We start from the raw sequence: 26,118 nt of genomic DNA on the forward strand, positions 1-26,118 counted from the left end.
ATATATAGGACGCGACACCGTCATCCGATGCGCCTTATACGCTTGCTAACCAACAATGACCTACCTTATCGAGTTCTGGATACAGAACCTCGACAGCTCGCACTGTTAACCACGGTACATTCCACCGAGAACTTGAACAAGGTGTTTACTGACACAAAGCAACCCTGCGTGTAGCTTTTTACGTTCGTATCATTTGTTGAATTACTGTTTTAGTCTTTATGAACTCGCCGAACAGATGTTGGTCAGTCACTGCCCGTTCCTACTCTAACTGGGAGCATAGAAAACATTTATTTGGTCAGCATCGTTCATAAAGTGTGTTTGAACACTCATAAGTCATCCTTCAAAAACACAGACGTCTAGATGCAATCCAGAAAATCAGACCATGTAGATTTCTGATAAATCTGTGATTCAGGTCGAGGGCTGGTCAGGAGTCCAAAAATCTTGCGGAAGCCTCAAATTATCAACCAGTGGTTGTTTCCGAGGGCAAAAAACCGTAGTGACAACTGGACTGTGTAAGGTCCACTGTAAGGGTCACTGTCCTGCTGTCTACAGAAACCACTGAGTCTGAACTACCGTTACGGTTCTCACCTTTTATTAGGTGCAGTTTAGATATATGGGGTTTTTGACCTGGGTGCTCTAATTCTGATCTTGAATCACTATCCCCATTTCAAAGAAGGCATTGGAACGGTGGAACTTCCAGACGGAGTAGATGTGCACCCCTATTTGGTGTTGCTGCGTAACATTTCAATTGACTGCTTTCTTGGGTCAAAATGGATTATGTGTTTGGTACACTACTGATCGTATCTGTCGGCCATAGTTTTATGCTTTCTCTCAAAGCCGCTAACTCGAAAAAATAAGGTTGCAAAGGAAGACCATTAGGCCAATGGAAAAACACTATCTGGATGAGGTACCTAGAATTAAAGGTATAGGCGTTATTCGACAGGTCGACTTATTGGAACCAGCGTTCGAACTCTGCACGACTTTTTAGCACTGGAAATTAGTATCAAATTTTATTCAGGCTGCACAATAGCTACCCAAAGACTGTCTTCCTGTTCCGAATTAACCCAAATTCCAGGGATCGTTACCTAATGGAAACACAACGCGTGTAATGTAGCCCTTGGGAACAAGTTCTGAGAAAAACAGTGCGGTACGCACCCTTTCAATCTTTTCATCTTCAGGACCAGATCTATATTAATTCCAGACCATAAAAGCGCTGGCAGCTGCATGATGTGAAGGGGTCCATAGTTCACAGGATTAGCAGATAGCCATTTATATGCAGTTTTTGACCAAACTTTTGATCCAACCGACCCTGTGATCCCGTTGGCCTGGTGGCGTGATTGTTTTTATATTATGTTTTCAACTAATACGCAGGACTTGCCTGTGATAGTGTCCATAAAGGCATGAATGCAACCCGAAAAATGAAGTTACTACGGGGTCACAGTGCTTATCCTTCATTGGTGTTTCAAAACTACACGTGTGGATGAAAACGCCTAGTGCTAGAAGACTTGTGATAAGCCGTCTTTTTTTATCATAATCACATAAAATCACCTGGAAAGGATAGAAAATTACTTGGTTTCGTCCACTGTAAGCACAATATTCGTGAGGAACTGAAATGCACTGAACGACCACTACTTCGCACATAAAATTGGAAGCTAGGACCTACAATCGGAACTATGTATTCAACACCTTATAACTGTACGAGCGAAGAACAATGGAAACCACATTTCGTTCATCCATAGATTTCTGGCGGGTCTAATGATGCATAATAAAGCTGACTAATTTTTAACTATGGCTTCGAACTTGGGCCCAAGAAAGAAAACCACCAAGTCCTAAATAATCGAAGAGTTACGGCATACTGGTCCAGCTGTCTGACCAGTTCGAATCGGACACTTGGTCTTTGTAGAATTACAGTAGAGTCTCATTAATTATTTAGAGCACGTTCACATGTTAGCGAGCAATTAGAGTAATTGTTTTGGCTCCGAATTCCAAAGAAAAGTCGTTCACCTAATTAGGTTTCTCGTATGTCTCGAAAAGGCAAGCAGTTCTTACAATCCCATTCAAAGCTGACCTTATAAGTTCACTTCTTTACCATTTCTATTTCCTTTGGCTGTGACATGATATGAAGGTTTTCCAGTGACTTGCACTTATAAGATCTCTGTCATTCATTTGAATTACTGCTTATCGGACTCTATTGTTAGATGCCATCTGCGACCATATGCACCATACTTTTCCCCAGTCAGGACTTCACAATTAGCGTAGAGGGTTCCGCATCCTGAGGGTATGATCTCCATTAAGTTGCGAAACCGAAACACTGCCAAAGTGTTTAAGATAACATGAATCAAAAATTTCAGAAATTCAAAAAGGGGCGCTGAAAAACTGTAATACCGCTCTCATACCATTGTATCAGTAGCGCCTTTACTTGGCTGCTCCGGTCACGTCGTTTTGCAAATTGCTTTGCGGCACCATTGTTCAATTTCTGAATGACGTTTTGAGCCAATCTCACCGGTACCGTCGTTTAGAAGGAAACGGCCTCATTTTTTGGGACAAGCCCTGACATGACTGGTGTGATAACGCATCTCATGGGTTTTCAAGCAGTTTGAGCTCGAAACTCAAATTCGGCAAATCAAAAATGCGCACTATAAAATTGTGGGATCGATTAGATCGCCACCATTACCCCCACTACTAACAGACGAGGTGAACAGATTTGGGGTCAACAGGTAGTCGGTTATGTTAGGAAATAAAACTAGAATGTGCGCGAACTGAATACTTCTACAGGACAAAACTCCCACTGTTTGATATAGAGGGAAATTCATGACCTTGGAACCATACAACCACCTGAGAAGTTTGGTCAGCCAATATCTTGAGTGGAAACGTGTTTTACACGTGCCAAGGACATAGTTATTCCGTTAGGCCACCTGTGAAAACGTTTTTGGCCATCCATTGAGTAGCTCGTTAGCTCAAAAATCCAATTATTCAACAAGCTATACAATCCGATATCATGAAACTGGGTTGTTGGGAAACTATTGAAGTTGGCTCATCTGGTTCGTAGCGGTGTGACTTCAGGTCCAGGAGCCGAGTGTGACGACGAGACAGACCACCACAGTTCACTTACCTACACACTGCATCATTCCTGTAAGTTCTATTAGATTCATACCTAACGTGTTAGTTGGCAGCTTGACCAGATTCGGTTTAGTTTGGTTAACCACCTGGAGAGCAGAATAAAGAGAACAGAAAGGCGTGGTGTGTAATGTTGACTGGGTAGCTAGTGCGAAGGGAGCAGGTAGAGTGTTTTGGCGCGTGACAAGTAAGTGCCATTATGGTTCAGTCCAAGTCAACAAGCTCACCGAGAACTGTTGTTTCACATTGAGGCTTTTTACCCTCCAGTTTCCATGTGATTGGAGCATAACTGGCGAAGACATGGCTCTGATCACTTGCTCCAGTGCTGAGTGGTACAGGTTGCCTTGATTACTAAAGCGGACGCGCAACGAAACAGAGGCTTGACCTTACAATGCTAGATGCTGCTTAGTCCTGTATGTAGGCCGCTTTTAAGTTGCTGTTACTTATGTTCATAACTTCACGGCTTGTTTACGCCAACCGCCTGAGTAGAACAGTGGACGCATATAGTTATGGATTCAGTGTGTTGTGCAAAAGGTGCAAATCAATTAACCCTGTTCGATTGAGCCTGTTGTAAGCTGGACTGCCCTCCGATTATATATGAGTGTTGCCAAAGGGTGTGCAAGATTCGGGATGTTAATAGTCAGCAGCCCTCGGAAATATGATCCTCACAGAGAGATTACAAGCAATTGGAGGTGGTAATCTAGATAATTACTTGGTAGGGCTGATATCATTTACCTGACTTTGGTTAAATCAATGGTGAAAAAGCTAAGAAAAAAGGTGTAAGGTAAAGGTTTAGATCCTAAGGTGATATATTCGATTAATATATTCGATTAATACGGATTAGTTTAAAATCGAATCCAACAGTTCTTTTGCCTGAAAAGCTTTCGGTACGCTTGTGCATTCTACAATCAGCTCGAAGATCTGAATCCCTTGTCAGAGTTAGTCACGAAAAAGCGGGTTGTTGCTAGTCCTGTCGTAGAGGAAAATCACTGTTGTGTGGAGAAGACAAATGGTAGTATTACAAAGAAGCTAGATTATTACTATATTAAACGTACGATACTACTACCCGTCAAACTGCTGCTTTATCCCATTTTCAGTATAAAGTCACAAAGTCGTAGATGTTGTGTTTTGGCAAAGTCATCATAAATTTATACAATTAGTAGGGATTCCATTCCCTACCATCATGTGAAACTATGCCTAAACGAATTTTTCGGCGAACTACTTCATGAATAAGGTAAGAAACAGGTAGATGTGCACACGAAGAACTGGTAAGAATTGCATCTCTTTATCCCGAAAACTACTGTTTAGACCATTCACACATGTGTGTGTGTGTCTGCGCAGTTAGTGGTCTACGAATTGATATACCAAAGAAGGTGCTTCATTTGGGTTCATCTGTGTTGACAGTTCTTCCTCTTGTTTGAGGTTGATTTACTGAACGCTGACTTGAAAAGATACTTTAAACCATTAAGGAACAATTTGTTCTACAATCGTTGCGGAAAATAATGTTGATGCTGAAAAAGTCATGTAAATTTGTCAATCGCCTTTATCAAGAATCATGTGACACACCGAAACTCCGAATTGCTACTACGCCGAGATAAAAATTTGTTTTCACCTGCAGATATTTAATCTGTTATTCAAAGAATATATACAGGTCAGCTAAAGTACGAAACGAAGTATTCCAACATTACCTTCTCAGCTATTAACAGTAACATGTAAATTCAGCTTCGAACTATTGACAGCATCAAAAGTTTATCAACTCTGGTGGCACCACTATGACTTTATACCTACCAACTGACCGCACTAAATTTCCGTCGTTTAGGAGTTGTATGAGAAAAGCACCTGTGGGAAGGCTAGTAAATTTTCCATAAATTATACCTCTCAAATGGAATCAGTGGGATGATCATATCATGTGTATTCATTAAGTAAACCTGCAACCAACCCGCTAGAGTCTGGAACAACTTCATCCCGACGTTTCTTGACTCCGTCTAATAATCACACTAGACTGTACCATAGATTTCCTATAGTTTATTGTCGAACTAAGCCATAAACTACCAACAGGCCTACCTGACACGTGACCGTTCTCTCAAGAGAAGTTTATCATTAGTCTTAGTGCTTGTGTATGAACCCAGTCACAATTGATAGCATCAGATTAGGCAAAGTTACCCTATTCAGCACGGAAACAGTACCACCGAAACCGTTAACTCTGCTGAGTTTGTGTAAAACAGACATCAGCTTACGCGCATTTTTCTACCGATCCTGCTTAACCAATCCGTCGTACGTGTGTCCCTCTGGTTTGAATAAATTGTGGTATGCTAGACACTTGACTTCCGTCCCACGCAGCGGCCACCCACGCAATCTGGTAACCTGTTTCGATAAGATCATTGGTGATTTTGTGGGAAATCTATCCGGATCCGAAAATTTGTCTGGATCGTAGGGAAGAAAGCCAATTTTTTCTCTCGTGAAGAAATTTCAGCAAAGTTGTGCGCAACTCAAGGACGCACAGCCACACCCAAAGTAAACGCGATGCTGACAGAAAGTGCTATTTTTGTCTCTTCAGGAATTTTTGTTTTTTTTTCGGTCAGTTCATACGGTTTCTCTGTAGTTGGTATCCCAAGGTTAAAAACTTCAGCATATGTATCTAAAGTGTGATCATATAAGGTCATCGTCAGCAATTAGCACTGCACTGTGTTTACCAACCTACGAGGACACACCTTTTCTGAAATTACTCACAGGATGTATTGAAATATCAGTGTGATCAACTGGCGTAAAACACCAAAACTTGAAAAACGGATACGACAAAATCAAAAGACAACTCCTTTGGTGACATTTAGTCCAAAAAAATTTGGTACCATTTTTCGACTGATTCGCTTCCAAACCCTTCGTAAATCATACGGTCGAATTCTTTGAACTTCCATTTCCCTATCCAGGTGACAGCAGTTTGCATATTTGGACAGGCGGTGTGCTCACCATTCCTGAGAGAACCCTAACCGTTACAAGCTGGAGGAAAACAAGCTCTTGTGCTTGTTATCATGGTGACGATCAAATCGATCAACAGGAGCTGGCGAACCAATGACCGTGGTTTAGCTACATACTCAACAAAATATAAGACAAACTAGGTGTACGCCACCTCCAAATTTACCGACAGATCTAGTATGACAGCCTTTGAGTTTCACAACAGACCATTTTACTGCATTACATTCAAAAGCGGTTGCCCAAATGCTAGAATAAACTGTATAATCCAGACTTTTATTAATGACATCTCCAGAGGCTTCTTGCAACAGCAGTGAAATCCTATTAGGCTGCGGCTTGCTACACAGCTAGTGCTGTACGTTCTTGACATACAATCGACAAATAAATGCTCACTTGCAGGTCGCTTCCAATGAGATCGACGGTGAGCTCCGTTTCAACTGGGGCCCATGCTCCGCTACAACGAATACAGTGATTAAATGGCAGCCAACTGTGTTCATTTTGTTTGTTGGATTCCCCAGTAAGAACTGCTAATGTGCAGGATAAGGGCATCTTATGCGGGAAGAATGTGAGTGAACTGCTTTGTGCAGACTATTTTTATTCTTCACATGAGAACCATATTTGAAGTGCCTATCTTTGACCGTGCCGGGGTTTGAGCTCCGGACATGTGATTTGCAAGGCTTGCCAGCACTCCACAAGCGCACGCTGTCCGCACCTGAATTACCAAACCTGGAAAGGCGTTTGAGCGTTTGCTCCGGTTTGTCCTGGTTTTGCCGACCGATTGACCTGCTTGTTAGAACTTCCCATCCAGATAGCGTCACGGGCGCTTGAAGCGTGCTGCTTGGTTTGGGATATGGTAGAATTAACGTTCACATCACTCACATATATGAACAGTCCTCCTCTTATTCTAGTGCAACTATTCTGGTAAGCCCGCACCAAGGGAAGGAAGCATTAGGCTGATGATGAACTCTTATTAGAGCTCTCCAGCCATGCATATCATTGATCGTGCCCGTGTTTGAACTCCGGACAACCGACATGCGAGGCGAGCATGTTACCACTACTCCATTACCATTATCACCATATGAACAAACAAACGTGTTCAACGTATCCAAAATGATCAACATGCTCTATACGTCCCACAAACACCTACAGCTAACCGTATTTTCAATCCGACCAGTAACGAGTCCCAAAATTCTGATCAGTGTTTATTTTAGTGGCTCCATAAAACTACTGTCTACATTCGAATAAGCTGAAACCGTTTGCAGTTCGACTCCGAAAGTGTCGGTTCAATGGTAGGAACAACATAAGCCGTCCACTTTCCTGCTATTATTATTGTGGCAGGGTGCATTTCTGCAATCATATCGGGTGACCATCGGTGGCAAACGCAGCCATCTGAATCAGAATGACTAATTTCGTCGATATCAATGAGTGCCATGCCACACAAATACCTGAGGCCTAAACGTTGTGGTGTGCGAACCTGATTAATACAGTGCCAGCGGGATTTCAAGGGTGGCATCAAAATCTACTATATGTCCTGGTTGCCTGGCTTACTCACCGAGGTACGACTTTAAGGCATTTGTGTGAAATTTGAGACTGATAACTAGTTAGGCTGGTATGGTGGGAAATGATGCCAACAGCATTCGAATTCTATCGCACTTGCGAGTGGCTTCCCCAAGCCAGTGCTTGACTTAAACTATAAGATTTATACAAAAGAAACCTGGCACTACAACAAGCCACAGTAAACAGTCAACAAATTGTGTTCTGTGTTCATACGAAGATTTCGGAGGCAACGCCATTCAGAAGGTGGTTTCGGTAAACAGCAACGTCGTTAGAGATGGATTTGAACTTTAAATGATGTGGAATTAAATGAATGAGATGCAAATTTGAAAAAAAAACTGACTATGTAGTGCGTGCCAATGTTAATCATGACTGGTGGACACTATGCTTCAGATGAGGTCAAACTGACACCACGAATGTTACTGGGCTGTATTTTCTCAGATTACGTACTGTAGAGCATCATACAGGTTCACCGTGCGGTACTTGCATGCCTCATTCCTGGGTGGACAGACCTAGAAAACGTCTGCTTCATCGACTGTAATCTAAGAATAAAATAATGAAATCACAAACACAAAGTTTGATAAAGGACCTTACCAACGGTCCACTTGACAGGCATGCAATACCGTTCTTCTCAGTCCCCCTCACACGAAAAATAGCCATGTCTGGGGTAAATTATGTTGCCCTTCGAATTCGGTTTACCGACAGTGTGGTGACTATGACTTTCCATGACGTCTAAATACACTCGGATGCCTCGAATTAGCGTGAACTTGTGAACAGAGCAACGGGGCCCCCTCTGTAAAGGTGAAAAGATCCTCTCACGGAAATACGATACGCATCCCCCAGGGTTCAGTGTGGAGCTCATTTGCAGTAGAGGGGATTTTTAGATCCAACTGAAGGTAAATGGGCCATAGAGGTTCGTGAAAGCTCACAATATCCAACTCTCGTCCCACTACTTGTAACGACAGGGATTTAGTTCGAGTTTATTCGCGTGACTTAGTAGACCAGATCACATTATAACCTAGATAGCGTGCGCTGTTCCATACGTGCGGGAAGTTTTCTTTCCAAACTATAAAGATGTTCATGGAACGAACTGTAGAACCGGAACACACGAGAGCGAAGGTATGAAAGATAGAGTTGTGACGGAAGAACGTGATCTCGGCTGAGCACACCGTACAGCTATATCGTTCGTTTTCTGGCGAACAACCTCTATGTCTACACCTCTGCGAGTGTCGAACTACTGCAAATTTTAGTTAAACCCTGAGTTCGTCAGAACAGAAATTTGCGATATTCCTTCTGCTCAGTGGTCTGCTCTTAATTGTTCTACCACACAAATCTACAGTGGGACGATTAACTGACTTCAATGAAGTCGCGTACCACAGATATGCACTGATTGGGACCTGAGCGGTGGTCTACAGTCTTACCTAGGCAGCTGGCTGTCTCCATCCTGTCTTTTGTCTTTCTCGTATTTTGTAGGTTGATTTCTCCCACCAAAATGAATAGTTCCACAGGATCACAACTGACTAGGAATGTTTAGTGAGGCGGTTTGGATGACACACCCAGTGCCTGCGGTAAAATTGGTTGGTGACCTTACAAAATGAATGTGAAAATTCAGCTATTTGTTAGCCGCCCCTCGGGTTTCGTTGACATGATTTTGGGGTAATACTTGCTTTTGAAATTGTGGGGGTTGAACACAAATTATCCTAGAGTCCACCTGCTACCGTGGCTGTAATGAAAACGGTTGCTCAGCTATGACACCCTTTTGGTGCCTGGCCGTCATACCATCTGAAAGAATCACAGGGGTTGAAATTCCTTCAGAATGCCCAAGCCTAGATAAGATCACTTGAGATGTCCTGAGTGAACTCGAACCACAAACCCTCCGATGAGGAATTTTGCGCCTTAACGACCTAGCCATCTCGGCACCACTTGCCTCGTGAGTGTTATGCCGAGACGAATCAAGGTGGTTGACGTGGACTATAGGTGATCCCACCGGCTAAAAAATGAAGTCTGATATCAAAATCTTACTTCCAAAAGAGTTAATGGCCAGATTTTTTCACTGAACCACTCCAACATCCTGGTAAGCAGAATGTTTGCGTCGCTCTTAGGAGATTCTCGTCTGCAGTGATGGAGAAGGCCTTACGAGTGCAAATGGGGTGTGGCATTTTCATTCAAAAGATGTTTTGTACAAAAATTCGCAGACAGAAGCTTTTAGAAGCTTGTCACAAGCACTCAGGTGAGACGAAAATCAATTGTAATCTCAATTAGGAAGGCCTAAAACGTGATTGGATTATAAGTACAGTCTAGTAGACGATCCTGTTACTCTACGAGTTCTGCACAACCAGATCTTTTGAAGATGGAGTTGACAAATAAGACCAAACAGAAACTGCACACAGCGGCCATATGGTGGTCTGACCATTCTTCTTGGCTGAAAGTGCGTAATTTGTTTGAAATTTCGAAGAAGGATCTATTGTAGCTGAAAGTTAATGACGTAAATCCTTCAAGGTTGAACAACCAATGCTAACAGGTTGTTGATAGACTGCTTACCTTCAAATGTATATATTGAGTTTTTGCACTGGAGTGTGGGCATTTTTCCTGATGGTGATAATCAGTCAATAATACGTTGAGAAGCGTCCTTTTAACGCAGCGTCGCTCACAGCAACGATATCATCACTTTTAGGGATGGTGGGAAGCTCCAGAGGCCAATAAGGTGAAGTTGAACAAGAGTAGCGATGGAACTATGTTTGCTACGCTAAATATTGACGATCCGTTATCATGGTTGTGTCGTTCATCAAAACGTAGAACGTAGTTTCCAGGCCTATATTGTCCAGATATTCATCATTGCTTTGTCGTGTAACGTTGTTCACATTAAACTTCGTTTACTGCAGCTTGTTTGTGGACAGTGATTCTTGGGTATTTGTAAACAGACTAGGTTTATTTAAGTCCATTGATCGCAGCCGACCCTTTGTTGTCATAAAAACATATTGACATTAGCCATTTCAGTGTATATGGCCATACCTCCATAGTCGTTGCTGTTCTGTTTGGTAGACAAGATTGACAAGATTGTTTACTTAGAAGGCTTTAGAAGGATTACGCTGGTTGTCAACACTGAAAATAGCCAACAATGGATTTATGGTACGTTGTTAACTCACTGTCGTTGAATTTAACTTCAGAATTGTGTGTTTAGAAAATCGGATCAAAACCTTTGTAGACAGGAAGAAATTAGTGAAAGCTTCAATTAACTTGAGAAACAGTCAGAGCTTTCTTATTCGTTTTTCGAACAAGCCCTTTTCTGAATGTGGAAAGAGACTCAACATTTCCGATCTTCAGGACCTCAGAAATTTTGCCCACTACTCGTAGACCAGCATCCATCGATCAGATCCACCCACAGTATTAACTAGTATTCTCTGCTGTGCACAGTCCCTGCCCAAAAGGGGTGGCGCCTCTTCGTAAAGATCCCTATGTGTTGGCATATTTAATTCTGCTAAAAAGGCGTCAGTGACAGCGTTGCGTATAGTGAGCACAAGGATGCAGTGAAAAGTTTAAGAATCAATGATTTAGAATACTTAGTACGCAATTGTGGTTTCACTGGTTACGTTAGGCAAAGACAGCGAAACCCTCGAAGTAATGTCTCATACTGCTCGGCAGCATCATGCCAAATAGTATTCCGATTACTTGCGCTGGAATCAAGTCAGCCATATGTGTGCTGGATCAGGGAGCTGACAACTCTTCGCTACTGTGTCTGCATGAGCCAAAATATATATTCATGATATGGTCGTTGGCTTGTTCGCTGAGCTGGGCAATTTGGTTGCAAACTTTTCATCACCAATCGAGATGACATCATCAGTGCGTAGTTGTGCGTAGCGGTGGGTTAGTGGTTGTGCGTTCAGTAGTGTTGCGTGTGTGTTGCTATTTATGATATATTCATGATATATATATATATATATATATATATATTCATGATATACTCATGACATGTATGAATTTTTTGGCTCTATATATATGTTTTAGAAGGCTTTAGAAGGATTACGCTGGTTGTCAACACTGAAAATAGCCAACAATGGATTTATGGTACGTTGTTAACTCACTGTCGTTGAATTTAACTTCAGAATTGTGTGTTTAGAAAATCGGATCAAAACCTTTGTAGACAGGAAGAAATTAGTGAAAGCTTCAATTAACTTGAGAAACAGTCAGAGCTTTCTTATTCGTTTTTCGAACAAGCCCTTTTCTGAATGTGGAAAGAGACTCAACATTTCCGATCTTCAGGACCTCAGAAATTTTGCCCACTACTCGTAGACCAGCATCCATCGATCAGATCCACCCACAGTATTAACTAGTATTCTCTGCTGTGCACAGTCCCTGCCCAAAAGGGGTGGCGCCTCTTCGTAAAGATCCCTATGTGTTGGCATATTTAATTCTGCTAAAAAGGTGTTAGTGACAGCGTTGCGTATAGTGAGCACAAGGATGCAGTGAAAAGTTTAAGAATCAGTGATTTAGAATACTTAGTACGCAATGGTGGTTTCACTGGTTACTTTAGGCAATGACAGCGAAACACTCGAAGTAATGTCTCATACTGCTCGGCAGCATCATGCAAATAGTATTCCGATTACTTGCGCTGGAATCAAGTCAGTCATATGTGTGCTGGACCAGGGAGCTGACAACTCTTCGCCACTGTGTCTGCATGGGCCAAAATATATATTCATGATATGTATGAATTTTTTGGCCCCACATCTATGTTGGAATTACGCTGTCTTTTCTGAGAGCGGCGGTCGTGCTTCTGGCGCCACTGTTCACCGAAAAGTTCAAAATAGCACAGAAAAAGTAGTCCAAGGAATTGCCGTCCGAAGGACTAGTTAAGATGCGAACTTCCTCCACTCATCAGGGTGTTCTAGGCCCGGGTCTTTGGACTGATTTACCGCTGGCTCGTTAACCGTGTAAAACATCTGGGTCTGAATATGGCACAGTCGTAATGGCTAAGGTGGATGCAAAGTTCTAGGCTGGATTCTAAATGTCATGTGTACCAAAATGGTTCTTCATGTCCAGCATGAAGAGGTTTCCCATTGTCTTACCTAGGTTTAAGCTCGGTTTATTCCCTACATGCTAACATTGTCGCTGTGGGTTATATTATCAGAGGCTAAAAACACGNGCTGGTGCAATACCAGAGGTACCCAGTTTCATTACTGAGTACACAAGTAGATGGATAAAAGGAGGGAAGCTGAGTGTTTCCTTAATTTCTTATCAAGTAGTCATGAACAAAAATCATTTCTTTCAAGGCAATCTCTAACCCATCTCAGGTCTAAAGGACTAGAACGCACGTTTCGCGAATTTCCACTGAACTTATTTGCCGGTTGAACGTATGTGTAGACTAGCATTCAGTTGCAACTGTAGCTGATGATAACAGGAAGCTCAATGGAATCTCAGCCGTAGCTCCCGCTCCCAATAGTTTTTAACCGTATATACTGCACAGATGGCAGCTCGTGTCTCACTTGGAACTATTTTCAAAATGTCGAAGTAATTTGTTTCGTATAACACTATGGTTTACGAAACTTCTGAGGAGTCTCGCCCTTTCTAGGACTCACCAATCTCCTTCGGTCTCCTTTCGTGACCGAACGCTAAACTGAACGTATGTTCACATAACACTCACAAATTATGGTAGCAATGACCTTGAAAGTATTGCCATGTCAGCAAGATCACTTCGACATGTGAAATATTGATCCAACTGAGAACTAAACCGGTTTTTGTGTAGTACATTCATTTAGATGACAATGAAATCGAAAGACCTCCCCTAAACACCTTCCAACTTGCAAATGAATGTCTATTCACATATAGATCAAGGAGTAAGAATGGTGGAAATTCTGATACTGTGTATGGTCGACAAGCCCAGAAAAGGCGAAACTGTTACTGGTCTGTTCAAAGAGCTCGAACAGTGATACGTCAAAGTAAATTGACTGTCGTTCCAAATGAATTTTGAGTCAACCTTTGTGTAGCAAATTTAGTTGACGAATACTGTAAACAAGAGATTCAACTACGATTTATTTGATTCTCTCTTCAACATCACGATAATTTGCCAATGAATTTTCATCTGTACGGAAATCCGCACATTTTTACGTGACCTTTTAGCTAATTTCATTCTATTGTGGGGATTACTGAAAGTTTAATTCGTTAGGTGTTCCGCCTCGGTGTTACTGGATTGAAATTACGGAAGTTCTAGTTTGGTTTTTCGAGAGACTCACCTGGAACCCAGCTGACTCAAAACCGAGAATTTCAGCTGCGTTCCAGGTGAGTCTCTCGAAAAACCAAATTAGTTTGCAAATGATTTCATGCAATTTGGTTTCAAGTAGATCATAAGGTTGGCGGAAACCCGGGGACTGCGCCTACCTGATGAGCTCCGAGAAGGGCGAAACCGGTCGTGGGATGTCGAGGAGTTTTCAGCAACCTTATGAGTAGTGCATTACAAAAATATATACAGAAGTTCTTTTTAAAAAAAATGATGTTTCTATGTTGTCATTGGACTTGCATCAGATATGTGCACACAAAGACCACCCGTTTCTTGCAGCAAAGCTCTTGCTGACTCATTTTCTCGGTCAGAACTTGTTTGGGTTTACACAGGTGTGGCCTAAATACAGAACCCAGACAGTCAGATATCCTGCTGACAAAGCCGGGTTCACGGCCAAGTGAAATGTCTGAATCTGTCCTCGACTGACGAAATCTCATACGAAACTTACATATCGCCGGAAAATACATTCCCCATATCTGGTTATAGTTGAGTTTCCTCTGAAAGCATAAGCTTGTAGTACTGGCGTTTGTTTCGGTATCTGTTCGGAGTGAACCAAATCACGAGTTCAGTACCAACTTACCTCGTTCCTCATCTGCATGCAGTGGAGGCTATTCTGGCCACTGACCACATAAACCCAACAGGAGTGCAATGAGAAAGCTGTGTTGGACAAGAAAGAATGTACAGTAATCCTATTCATGATAGGACACAACAAGTGAAGAGTTTTTCGCCCTTTATACATTGATTTGAACTCTACGTGGAAGCTCTCATCTCATCTCATTGCTGGACGAAGCACCATTGTCACCTGTCAACAGGAGTAGTCTCTCTGTTAAAACCCATCTTGCAGGGATCAGCTGACTAGAGATATGCCAAAGATGGCGAACTAACTTTCAGTCGGTCAGCTGAGTATCGCACATTTGGTTGTCACAGTAATAGTAGTTTCAATCACGAAAATTCTATCCCCACCCTCTGGCTGCTGATTAGAAACAAGGAGAATTACGGCAGTCTCAAGTGAATTTTATGCGGCACTAACAACACAACGGTCACGTGGTGAAAATAAGTTCAGCTCTGATGTGTCCCGACGAAATGCTGGGATATGTCAGTTGGGGCATGTTAAAACAGATTCAAATGCTCCCAAAGGTGGTGAAAGTGACAGGACCATAAAAGTTTATTTCAACGGAACAGACGCGTTCAATGGATTCAAAGAATAACAGATATAGCGGTTATAAAAGGAACAAATTTCTAAATGTGTCATGCCAGATACTGAACTCCAAATGTGACCTCCAGGACGAAAGACTTAGCGGCAACATGGGTGGACGTTGTGACGAAAAAGAATCTTGACGAAACAGAACCAACCACATTAGGTTATCACATAAACGTTGGCCTCTACAATAAACCAGTTATGTATTGGGAATTGCAAGTAATCCATATAAACAATAAGACGTGAGCGAGTGAGTGAAAAAACATTAGTTAATTAAATTTAAATATTCATGTAATACATTGGTCTATGCACAAACGAGGACGTTCAGCACTAGGACAGTGCTTTCCAATTTCTGCATCTGGGAAATTACAGGAGTCTGCAAAACTGTCAAAAACAGCAAACAATCGATAGGTTTTCGACTTGATAGAAGGTTAGAAAAGAGTGCCTCAGCAGCCTTTCGGATCACGGAAAGGAGATGGCAGATTTCTCATACAGGCTGACGGAGGACGTAAAAAGAACAACCGCACTTGAAGAACTAAGAATATTCCTCGAAATTGACAAGTACGGAGCCTTAGTTTATAAACTTAACCATGCCACAGAGGTAAAGATTAAACACATAGGAGATACAACGGTGTTGCTTCTAGAGCACCAAACGTTATCTAAACTGCTCTAACTGAAACATTGACATTAAAATCACTGAAAAGAAGGCCCATTACGCTTGTTTATGGTAGACTACTCTATACCATATTATACCATGCTATACTACACTAGACCATACTATACTGTAATATACTATACTATACCATGCTATAATCATAATATGAAGCTACTCAGGTCGGGTAGTAGTTATAGCTCGACGTACTATCTTTGTGACTGATATGACGGTAGCGATATTTCACGCTGCCATTTCTCCTGGCCCTTTTTAGATGCCTTAATTGTGTCGAACTTGCCCACTTTACTATAAATGAAGATTTTCGCCTTGTCTGATTGGAAATCGGTTAGTTGTCCAGACAGCGTTTATTCGAATTTACATAGGTACAATAATAATGTCTCATTCAAGCAACCCATTTATCTTACTCTCTTACCAGACGGAATGCCTTGCTGTTCAATCACTTGTTTGCTATCGCTGGAGCAGCCATTTCTGGACCGAGTACCATAACGCGGCAACCAGCGTTGATTTTCGTTGGCAGGTTCTTCAGCGGAATAAATTCCGGCATCACAATCGGAACTGCATCACTCTATCTCACTGAAATAGCACCGCGTGATGTCAGAGGTGCCATTGGAGCATGTCATCAGCTGGCGGTCACCTTAGGAATTGTGGTGGCATACCTTGCGACCATGGGAATGACTCTGAACACCGAGAAACTATGGCCGATTGCAGTAAGCCTCAGCGCCGTTCCAGCCATCGTGTCTTTGATTGTGCTCCCAATTTGTCCAGAAAGTCCACGACTACTTTTTATCGAAAAAGGACGTGAACTGGAGGCTCGTGAATCATTTGTTCGCTTTAACAACAAGGAGAGTGTGGATGATTTCATCGATGAATTACGAGAGGAGATTCAAGCGGCGAAAAGTAAACCAAAATTCACCTTCATTCAGTTATTCAAACGGCGGGATTTGCGAATGCCTGTTTTGATTTCTTGTCTGATCCAAGTGTTACAGCAGCTGTCCGGAATCAATGCGGTGAGTCCTTTGAGTGACAGGTTTAGTTGGTACCCGTTAGCAACGATACAGTCACTCAGTGATTCGTCAAAAAAGTGATTTACTTAGGGATATGTAATTCACACTACAACAACTAGCTCACCGAAAAACACTCCATCAGCTACTAGTAGTGGCCGTCATCATTTGCTGGTTTGACTTCTCATTAGAGTTGACCTGAAATGAACAGTTGCACTTAGATCTGTCATAATAAGCACCTCTGAGGAAAATTATAGCAGGTTACATCTGATGTTCTTGAGTGAACTTGATTAGCACCTTACCAGCCACTGATGCCATTCTATCACACTTTCGGATGATCGGATCCGATTTACTGATGGTCTGAAATGACTGTTCTAGTTAAACGTGGGACAAATTCGCGGAAACTAGGTCGGTGACTATTGGAGACGTTTATCCGGGATTTCTCTCCGATTGTATGATATACTTTTAAACAGCTTGAACTAACAGGCCAAATCTACAAAGGAAAGATGATTCTTCGGCAATTCAGCACAGGGATCGGACAGACCAGCTATTTCAGTGACAGTTTTTCTCGGGTCAGTGTCACCCCAATTTCAAACATGGTTAGATGTCTTAAGCTGAATAAACACGAAATAAACACCACCCTGTCTCTTCATCATGACACCCAAGATCAGCTAAACCGGCGGTGCTCTAGTCACCCTAAACGTATTCAGCTAGGTAGCTGTAGCTGGTGAAAAAGATCAGGCGATTGGATAGCCTTCAGAATATATTGGTATACTAGACTGGGACCTAGAATTGACTATTTCAGGTGTTGATGGCTGCGGGATTTTGTAGAATACACACACACATCACTCTAATTCGAACAATTATCCTTCTTTCCTCGTGTAATCATCTGAATGAGTCCACACCAAAAGGGGGACTCGAGTTTTACTCTTGTTAGAGATCGTCAGCAGTGCATGTCATATGTGTGGAGTTCAGACGCCGACACAGCCATTGGATATGCACTACTGATGAGCTCTAATAAGAGCGAAACTCGTGTCTCGTGCTTCCTTCCTTTGGTATGGACTCACCAGAATAAGCATATTAGGACAGAAGGAGGATCGTTCAAACGAGAGCCATGTGAGTGTGTATTCTACAGAATCCTGCAACCACCGCCACTTGAAACAAAATGTGTCCAGCAGGATCCAAGCCTCTGTGGCGCTATCTGACTGGGAAGGCTTGACTGGTGGGTCAAGCCATCGATACAACCAAGGTATGTTGCTGGGTCGTTGCTCGAGTCGTCGGACGTTCTGCTCACATCACTCAAGTGCGAACATGTTCACCCGTCCAGACGTAAAATCCGGATGCGTCCAGCGTGCGTTGGTGTGGTAGTAGTTACGCGCTTGCCTCGCATGTCAGATGTGCGGAGTTCAAACCCCGGCACGGCTATCGGATATGCACTGCTGATTTAGTCTAATAGGAGCGAAGCTCGCGTTACATATTTCTTTGCACAAAAATCAGCGGTTGGAGCATCTCAGGTTCTGTTTCCAGTGCTAGACAGCGTGTACGAAGTTAGGCGATCATCCGCGACCTTGGCCAATTTTTCTTTGCTTTCGTGAACCGCCTAAAGGGCTACTTGACGCCATTTAAAACTGGAAGACTCAGTTAATGGGATAAACTATAGATAGGTCTAATGGCTTTAACGCAGTTTACTTAGAGCCTTAGAATCGCTCTCAAGTAAATAATGTTGGTGTTTAAGAAAGTCTCTCTTTAAAATTAAAATGAATGTTGTCGGAACTTAACCAACCGATAGTGATATCTGTTTCCATTCATATATACAGCCAAAGCAAGTCCCTAATGAACCGTGTATCCGTGTTTTTATTCAGACCACAAGATGTGATGCATGCTACGCACAGTTTTTCGTTAACGCGCTCTTTAAGCCACATGGCGGCCGAGAATATTACGCAGGAAAGTTAGCTAAAAATCAATGCCAGGCACTTTCGTCAGATTTCTTTGTATTCTTTCCCACAGAAAGCCTCGCACAAAGGAATATGCCTCACTGGACGAACATTCTTCTGGTGTTACATGCTCCGTCTGTCTATATGTCTCTTTCATTTGCCAAGAAGCGACCATATTCCTCTGACTAAAAATCACATTTCGTTCTTCCCGGTGGCAGTAGTATCAATTATTTGGTAGAATAGATAATTGGTGGTTTGCTTCTACGGCTCTAGTAATCAATCTTCCAACCTGATAGTCTTGTCTGCTCTTGGTTATGGATGTGTAAGGAGTGGCAACTTACTGTCGATTTCATCAGATTTACTGCCTATGCACTTCCCACATGTACCAGCGACCTATCGAGCTGTGTTCACATAAACATGTACGGCGTATTAAAGGTTGTCCACACCGGGAGATCTAAAGTGGCCGGTGATGTGTGCCTATGCGCGCGTCTGTGTGCGTGTGTATGTTGATCACGTGAGATTGGAGGTCCAGATGCTTATTAACATCAGTGGGAATTCAGGTCATTCTGAACACGGCCTTCGGTAACGAAAATTTGACTCCCTGTAATTTCAAAGCGTAAAAATGCCTTTTTTGACGTCGTACAAAGGGACGTGAAGGTGTTCCACTCCTGGTTATAGTCCTCTACGGTATTTTGTAACGCAAAATTTTCCAGTAGTTTATAAATGCACCGTTTTTATAGGTTGCGTTTGCCTGAGTTTTGTTGCATCGGAAGGGTACTATGCGCAGTTGGTAGCCCATCTTCTGCTATCAGTTTTTCTCCACGGGTCAGCTCAGCCTGTTCAATGATGAATTCCACGCCTTCAAGGACGGGGACCGCGCGATCCCCACTGCGGCTATTTGGATATGCTGCAAGATATGACCGCTAATCGATGTTGTCAGTTTCCATCCAAATTGCCTGAGTGAGTGTCTGGAGGTTTAGGTGCCCCGCAATTATTTTAGTAAGCTAGCATTACGTCCATTCCCCGTCCACTGTTATTCGTTCACTCACAATGGGAATTCCATATAAATCATAGTTTTATGGCAGCGAAGCATCAGTGTAGAACGCTGATGTCATGCTATCAATGATGCTGATTATGATTATTGATGTGAATATGGGACGGATGCAATAAAGAGGTGGTGGAAGGCAAGGCAAACAGCATAACGAGAGTGGTAACCCCATCGAAAGATCGTGGAACCTTTATTTCCAGAATATTCGGAAGGGTTTGTCTATGCTAACTGTTTTATATCATTACCCGAGCTATATACTCCTAAACAAGGACTTGAATATAAAAAAAATCGGTAGATCTTTGTTCACGTCCAATATATAGCGACTGTTTACATCCAGGATGGGCAAAAAACCCTTGATTGTTCAATGATCTGGTTTCTGCTGCTTGACCTTGATCCACCTAATGGAGACTAAATAGACGAATGATTTTCCACTCCTCCAAAAACACAGGACTGCCGAAAGTCGATGATTCCAACCATGGTTTATCAAGGATATATCTGTTTTAAGTGGCACTCCTAGGAAACAGGAAGCTCTCGGTCATTATTCCAGGTTTTGTCTGGTATTCCTAGAAAAAGATAAATTACTCTTGTGGATTTGCGTTCAGAGGACATGAGTTGAAGGACCCTCGCCCCCAATCATGTGCGACTCTTAATTTGATACTGGTCTCCGCCCTTGCTGAGTCTTGTAAAGGCATGCAAGACAGTTTGGTTGTTCACTGGTTAAGAAAGTGCCAAAGTTTGAAACGACCCTCCGGTTTTCATAGAACACCAGATTTTCTATTGGAGAGAACCAATCTAACCATTTTCATAAATTGTTTTCTCACCGGATGAAAGAGTCCACCAGAATTATGTGTAAAGTTTTCCCACAAGGATTTCAGGAATTATAGTATTTGCGATAATTCCCATCAGCTTAACAGAAGATTTTCGCTTCTGGTGTACCTAACGGGTTGGTTAGAATACTCTAGGGATGGTGCTTGCTTAGATCTCATCACAAACAGCAGTTTGCGTAGAATTTTACGTGCTATACGGAAAGGAATACTTTTTGAGGCCCTTAACTACTTCAAAAGAAATTTGGCTTACTACTGGCTTGATACTGCCGCTTGGTGAAAACCGATTTGACAGTGCCGATCGACTGTTTGTCCAAGTTGGAGGTGAATTTTGTAGATGAAGAATGCCCGAACTTTCGAAAACGGGTGGTAGGTCATTAAAAACCTATTTTTACGTTAATGTAACCGGACCGAACGTGCATAGCCCTTTTGAAATGGTAGATCTTTGGAAACCCAGTGGTTGCTATTCCTGTTTGGTGGAGAACTCAAAACGACTGTTCCATATGAACATTTGATGTTGATCCTCAAAAAAAATAAACCATTCACTTTTCTGGTGGCGTGTGTCTATTATTAGATATGGTCTGTTTGAATACGAATAGGTACTAACGGTTACGAATGCTACCAGCTTACCCACTTGCTTGATCTCGGCCATAAATATAATATAACTGAAGCACGACAATAAAACATCAATCTGTTATACAGTGGAAACTACTGAGGGAAGAAGGCGATTGATCAACCGTTCCTGAACACCAACGTACTGAACGTTACCGATATTAATCCGTCTTCCCATATGCGCAGCTTAGTACATATTGCTGGTGCTAAACTAATGTAAGCATAGAACGCCGGATTTCACGCTCCAAACCTGTTCCTTTACGTAAATATTTTTCTGGCAGCGAGTGACAAAATATTCTACTTTGTGTGCCCGTTCCGCTGACGGGTCTTCACAACATGGTCTGCACAAATCCAACCGATTCGTTCATGCTTCTTTTCCTCTCATAGGTTATCAGCTATTCATCTACAATGTTCAAAACAGCCGGACTTTCTGGTCAATACAATGAATACTGCGTTCTAGCGATTGGTGTTTTCAACTTCTTGGTGACGTCTATATCCGTCGTTCTGCTTGAGAAAAAAGGGCGACGAACACTACTACTTTGGCCCACGTTAGTGGTCGCCGTCTCGCTTGCATTACTCACAATCACTGTCAACTTGGTCACACATCTTAAGGAGGGTGTTATTGCTCAGGCGATGGGAGTCCTATCAGCCGTTCTGCTCTTCTGCTATGTGAGTGGATTCGCGCTCGGTCTAGGGCCTGTTCCGGCACTCATCGTTGCTGAAATATTCCGCCAAGGTCCCCGGGCTGCCGCCTATTCACTTAGTCAAACTGTGCAATGGCTTTCGAATCTACTCGTTATCTGCAGTTATCCAAGCATTAACGTGAGTTTTTCGAATGAGGCGAGCTTCCTCGTCTACTGAGTTTATGAAAGCAAGTAAGTCATCAATGTTCACTCTCTGAAGCTGAATATCGCGATCACTGTATGGTTAGTTTACGGTCAATTTTGACTTTATTGATAACTTTCACTCAAATAAGTTGATTCACTTCCATACGACCGAGAAAAATGAGAGACCCCTGGGTAGGTGTGAATTGCACACAACACTACTGCGTTTGAAAAAAATCAATGAGCGAAATACACACATTTGCACACAAATTTCGTTTTGCAAGAGACTCATCTTGAACCCAGCTAAATCTCTCGTTGGTGATGTTTCCAGTGAGTCCTATTAAATATGCCGATCTTTCGGACCATTTTCGTGCTTTGGAAATGAAAGCGCACATATTTTTCTTTCCAAGGAGTCGCGAAGTGTTTCGCGGTTGCCACCGAGGCTTATTCTGTCTTCATTCATTCTCTGTCTAAGACACAACTGAGATCATACAAAAGCATTTGTGCAGACAGAACAGCTGAAAGTTTGATCTCATGGAGGAAAATCCTCCATCTCACACCAGTCAGAGAGTTCGTATAACAGTCTATTCCGATTCTTGGTGGAGTCTACCATTGGAAGAAACTACTGACTGTTTACCAAGCCCTTCTGAAGCGATGGCTTCTCAGTCGGTTCCAAGACTTTTCCAGTTGATTCGAATTTAATCTGGATTTTTCATTCGTTGCTTAGTTTAAGGACTTTTGATACTTAGAGACGTCGATCATGTAGTTCTACTCTGCGCATGACGCTAGTGTTGAACGGAAATGACAAATTTGGTATTCCTGAGCAACAAAGCGACTTCGATTTGTACGGTTCGGACGTACAATTCCGATGCATTTGAAAACCAGTGTGAGTGATAAAAATTCACCAACTTGAACATTCCATGCCAGTATTCCAAATGGAGCTGAAATTTCATGCACATATCGTTTCTTTACATGATCCAACTGAAAAGAAGAAAACCATTTTGTATAATTGCAGTGGCGCGGAAAAGTGCTAATCATTGATCGAACCTCTCCAAGGGGAAATCAGTGATACGTTCCTCAACTTTGTCAAAATATGGGTTCGTCATTCACGTGGTCAACTTCACTATGGATAGCATTATACTAACAATAGTTTCTAGTGTCTAGCTGTCATACATAAGAGTAACCCTTAGACGGAGTGGGAAAGGATAAGCGAATTGCAGATGTCAGAACTAGCAGGGAAGCGTTGATCCATCAAGTGTTTACAGAAAGCAGGACGTCAACTCTGATGTCAGAGTGGTGGCATCCGATGATATAGGAGTTTGCTCATGATGGAGGACCTCACTCTTGGATACCGAGAGGGTGCCTCAGCCTGGACAGCAGGACAATGAGGATCTCTGACCGCTGGGTTTGCTTCAGTTGTCTTACTGAAAAGCATCAGTCATTGGGCGGGAGCTGTCACACAGCCTTCATTCTTAGGCTGATGAATCTACTGATTGGATACAGCTACCTGGGTCCAACAATTGGATCATAACCTCCAAGGGGAGGGACTTAATTTTCTGAGTCAACTCGTGATCTTCTTAGGAAGTACACGATAATTTTGTGTATTCAAATCACTGGTGTTTTTATAGTCCTATTCTTTTCCTACCGACCTTATTCTGACTGGTCCACACTAAAGTACAAAGGTCCTGGACTCATGTTTTTGTCTCTTTAGAGCTCATCGACAGTGTACACCGTTAATCTTGCCGAAAATTGTACTCAGTCATCACGTCTGGACAAAACGACGCGTCCAGCTGGTTTCAGGTGCATGTAACTGGTAATGCCTGACTAGGGTTTAGTCGCTCACACAACCATGGTGTTTACTGAGTGGTCGTTCGAAACCAAACAGTCACATCACGCAGGCGTAAAAAAGCTTGCCTGTTCGGGCTTCATACTTACTTTATATCTAGCAGATGCTGCTGGCGTGGTTATGCCACTTTCGTCTTGTGCATCAGATAACCGGGATTCAAGCCAACGAAATGTGGATGAAACCAGAATCCAGTGCATCCCCTCTTAGGTACGGACTAACCGGAATTGCTGCGCTGAGACAGGATAAGGTTTGTTCAAACGAGACCGATTTGGATACCACTTCTGTGCAAGTGAAACTTTTCGGAGAACGACAAACTGTTAGATCATTACGCACTAAGTGTGGGTATTCGAAATTTGTTAACTCACTCCTGATGTCTTGTCATATTTAAACTCACCAGTCCTAGAGGTTTCCCAATAAACTGTCTTTGTGTCCATTTGCCATTGCATCCTCAACATTAGTAGCTATTTAAATGGTCGCAGCCCACTTTGGCAGCATCAAATAAGAAAATATGATGCCACATTTTAACTAACCATTCTCAGGTTGCCTTCATTAGATAGGGATTCGCGGAACCCAAAGATTAGGCGCCCTATCAGTTCATTTAGACTAAGTTTTCTACGGCTTCCGTTTTAGGGTTTAACATTACGGTCTTAAAATCGGAAAAGCTGTCTTTTCTGTTTGTTCCTTCTTTCGGAATCGTCCGCAAAGTATCAGACTCATGGAACAAGCCTTTAATTGCTAGACTCACGCTTCTGCAACGCCGCTATCTCCAGTTCAGTAGAATTCAAGACAAAGCTGTTTCACCTAACAGTAAACGTGTGACCGGAAGTAGAAAAGAACTCTCATTTGCACATGAATTCGTATTTGACTCAACTTTATCCAGCTAAATAGCTCGTTTGCGATTCTCCGCTTCAACTGAATATGATGCACCAGCCCACCTTAGGTTTCAGCTTGTACGATATTCAGCATGTCGTAATACACTACACTAATTGTAAGGTTGCTGAAGACCCTTCAACAGCCCACGATCGGATTCGCCTTTTTTGGGATCACCAGGTAGGCGCAGGCCGTGAGTCTCCCTCAACCTTACTGAGATACAAATTGAACAGAATTCGACAACTGTACCCAGTTGCACACGAAATCGATCGTTGGCTGTCGGAGAGTTTTAGGCTAATTTGTGAGTAGTGTATTAAGTTTGGACAGTGTATTGCGATACTTCAAATATCACACCAACTGAAACACTAGGCAGCCTGGTGCAGTGCATTCATAAACGAGATTCAGTTGAGTTCTCCGTGAAAACCGAATTTCTATGCAAATGAGTGTGAGCAAGAAAACTGAGCATCACGACGTACGCAAAATCAAATTCGTGTACAAAAGAGGATATTTGTCGAAATCTGCCCAACTTGGCTTCATAAGCTTGAGGGAAGTTCGGGGACTTCGCCTCCCGGATTAGCCCCAAGGGGGAGAAGCTGATCGTAGGTTGTCGAGGTGTTCTCATCAACCTTGTATGAACGGGAGACTTGACAGTTCTCTAGTGAATGCCACCTCAAGCGTTCACACCATGCAGGTTCAAACTAATCTTTGCTCAGTAAAATAAGTTTCTTTAGAATGGTTAGTAAAAGGATTTGCAAAGTTCACACGGGTGCAAGCTATACTCAACCGGAAAAAGCTGTCATTCTGAAATGGCCATCTATTCACTACTTACAGTTGGTGGCAAGACTTCCCACCCCTCCCCATTCGTGTCAGGAAGCGAAAATATCCAGCAACCTTGTATGAACGGGAGACTTGACAGTTCTCTAGTGAATGCCACCTCAAGCGTTCCCACCATGCAGGTTCAAACTAATCTTTGCTCAGTAAAATAAGTTTCTTTAGAATGGTTAGTAAAAGGATTTGCAAAGTTCACACGGGTGCAAGCTATACTCAACCGGAAAAAGCTGTCATTCTGAAATGGCCATCTATTCACTACTTACAGTTGGTGGCAAGACTTCCCACCCCTCCCCATTCGAGTCAGGAAGCGAAAATATCCAGCATCACTCTATGAGAAAAAGTTCACCAAACCAAATTTCTGAATACTTGAGGGCGGTGCTAAGCAACATCGTTGACAGGGTAGTTTATGAATTTAGGATAGAATCACATAGACTGCTGTCTTGAACACCAGGGGTTTACAAATTTGCAGAATGTGTAATCTGTGTCTCACCTTCATGTTTCCTATCCGACAACTCAGACACTTAAACAGTGGAAAGTTCCATCGA

At 42.5% G+C, this 26,118-nt stretch overlaps 1 protein-coding gene across 1 annotated transcript in view; it reads left to right on the top strand.

Annotated features, from left to right (window-relative positions):
- Window positions 1–26,118, top strand: part of T265_00434 (hypothetical protein) — a gene marked incomplete at both ends in the record, with an annotated part of 63,948 nt that overhangs the window by 20,913 nt on the left and 16,917 nt on the right. Inside the window, 2 exons of the mRNA XM_009164207.1 lie at window positions 16,199–16,790; window positions 21,590–22,024. Coding sequence (XP_009162471.1) covers window positions 16,199–16,790; window positions 21,590–22,024 — 1,027 coding nt within the window. The remainder of the gene's footprint in view (window positions 1–16,198; window positions 16,791–21,589; window positions 22,025–26,118) is intronic.

Source organism: Opisthorchis viverrini (assembly GCF_000715545.1).
Source record: "Opisthorchis viverrini unplaced genomic scaffold opera_v5_4, whole genome shotgun sequence".
In the NCBI taxonomy this organism is placed as follows: domain Eukaryota; kingdom Metazoa; phylum Platyhelminthes; class Trematoda; order Opisthorchiida; family Opisthorchiidae; genus Opisthorchis; species Opisthorchis viverrini.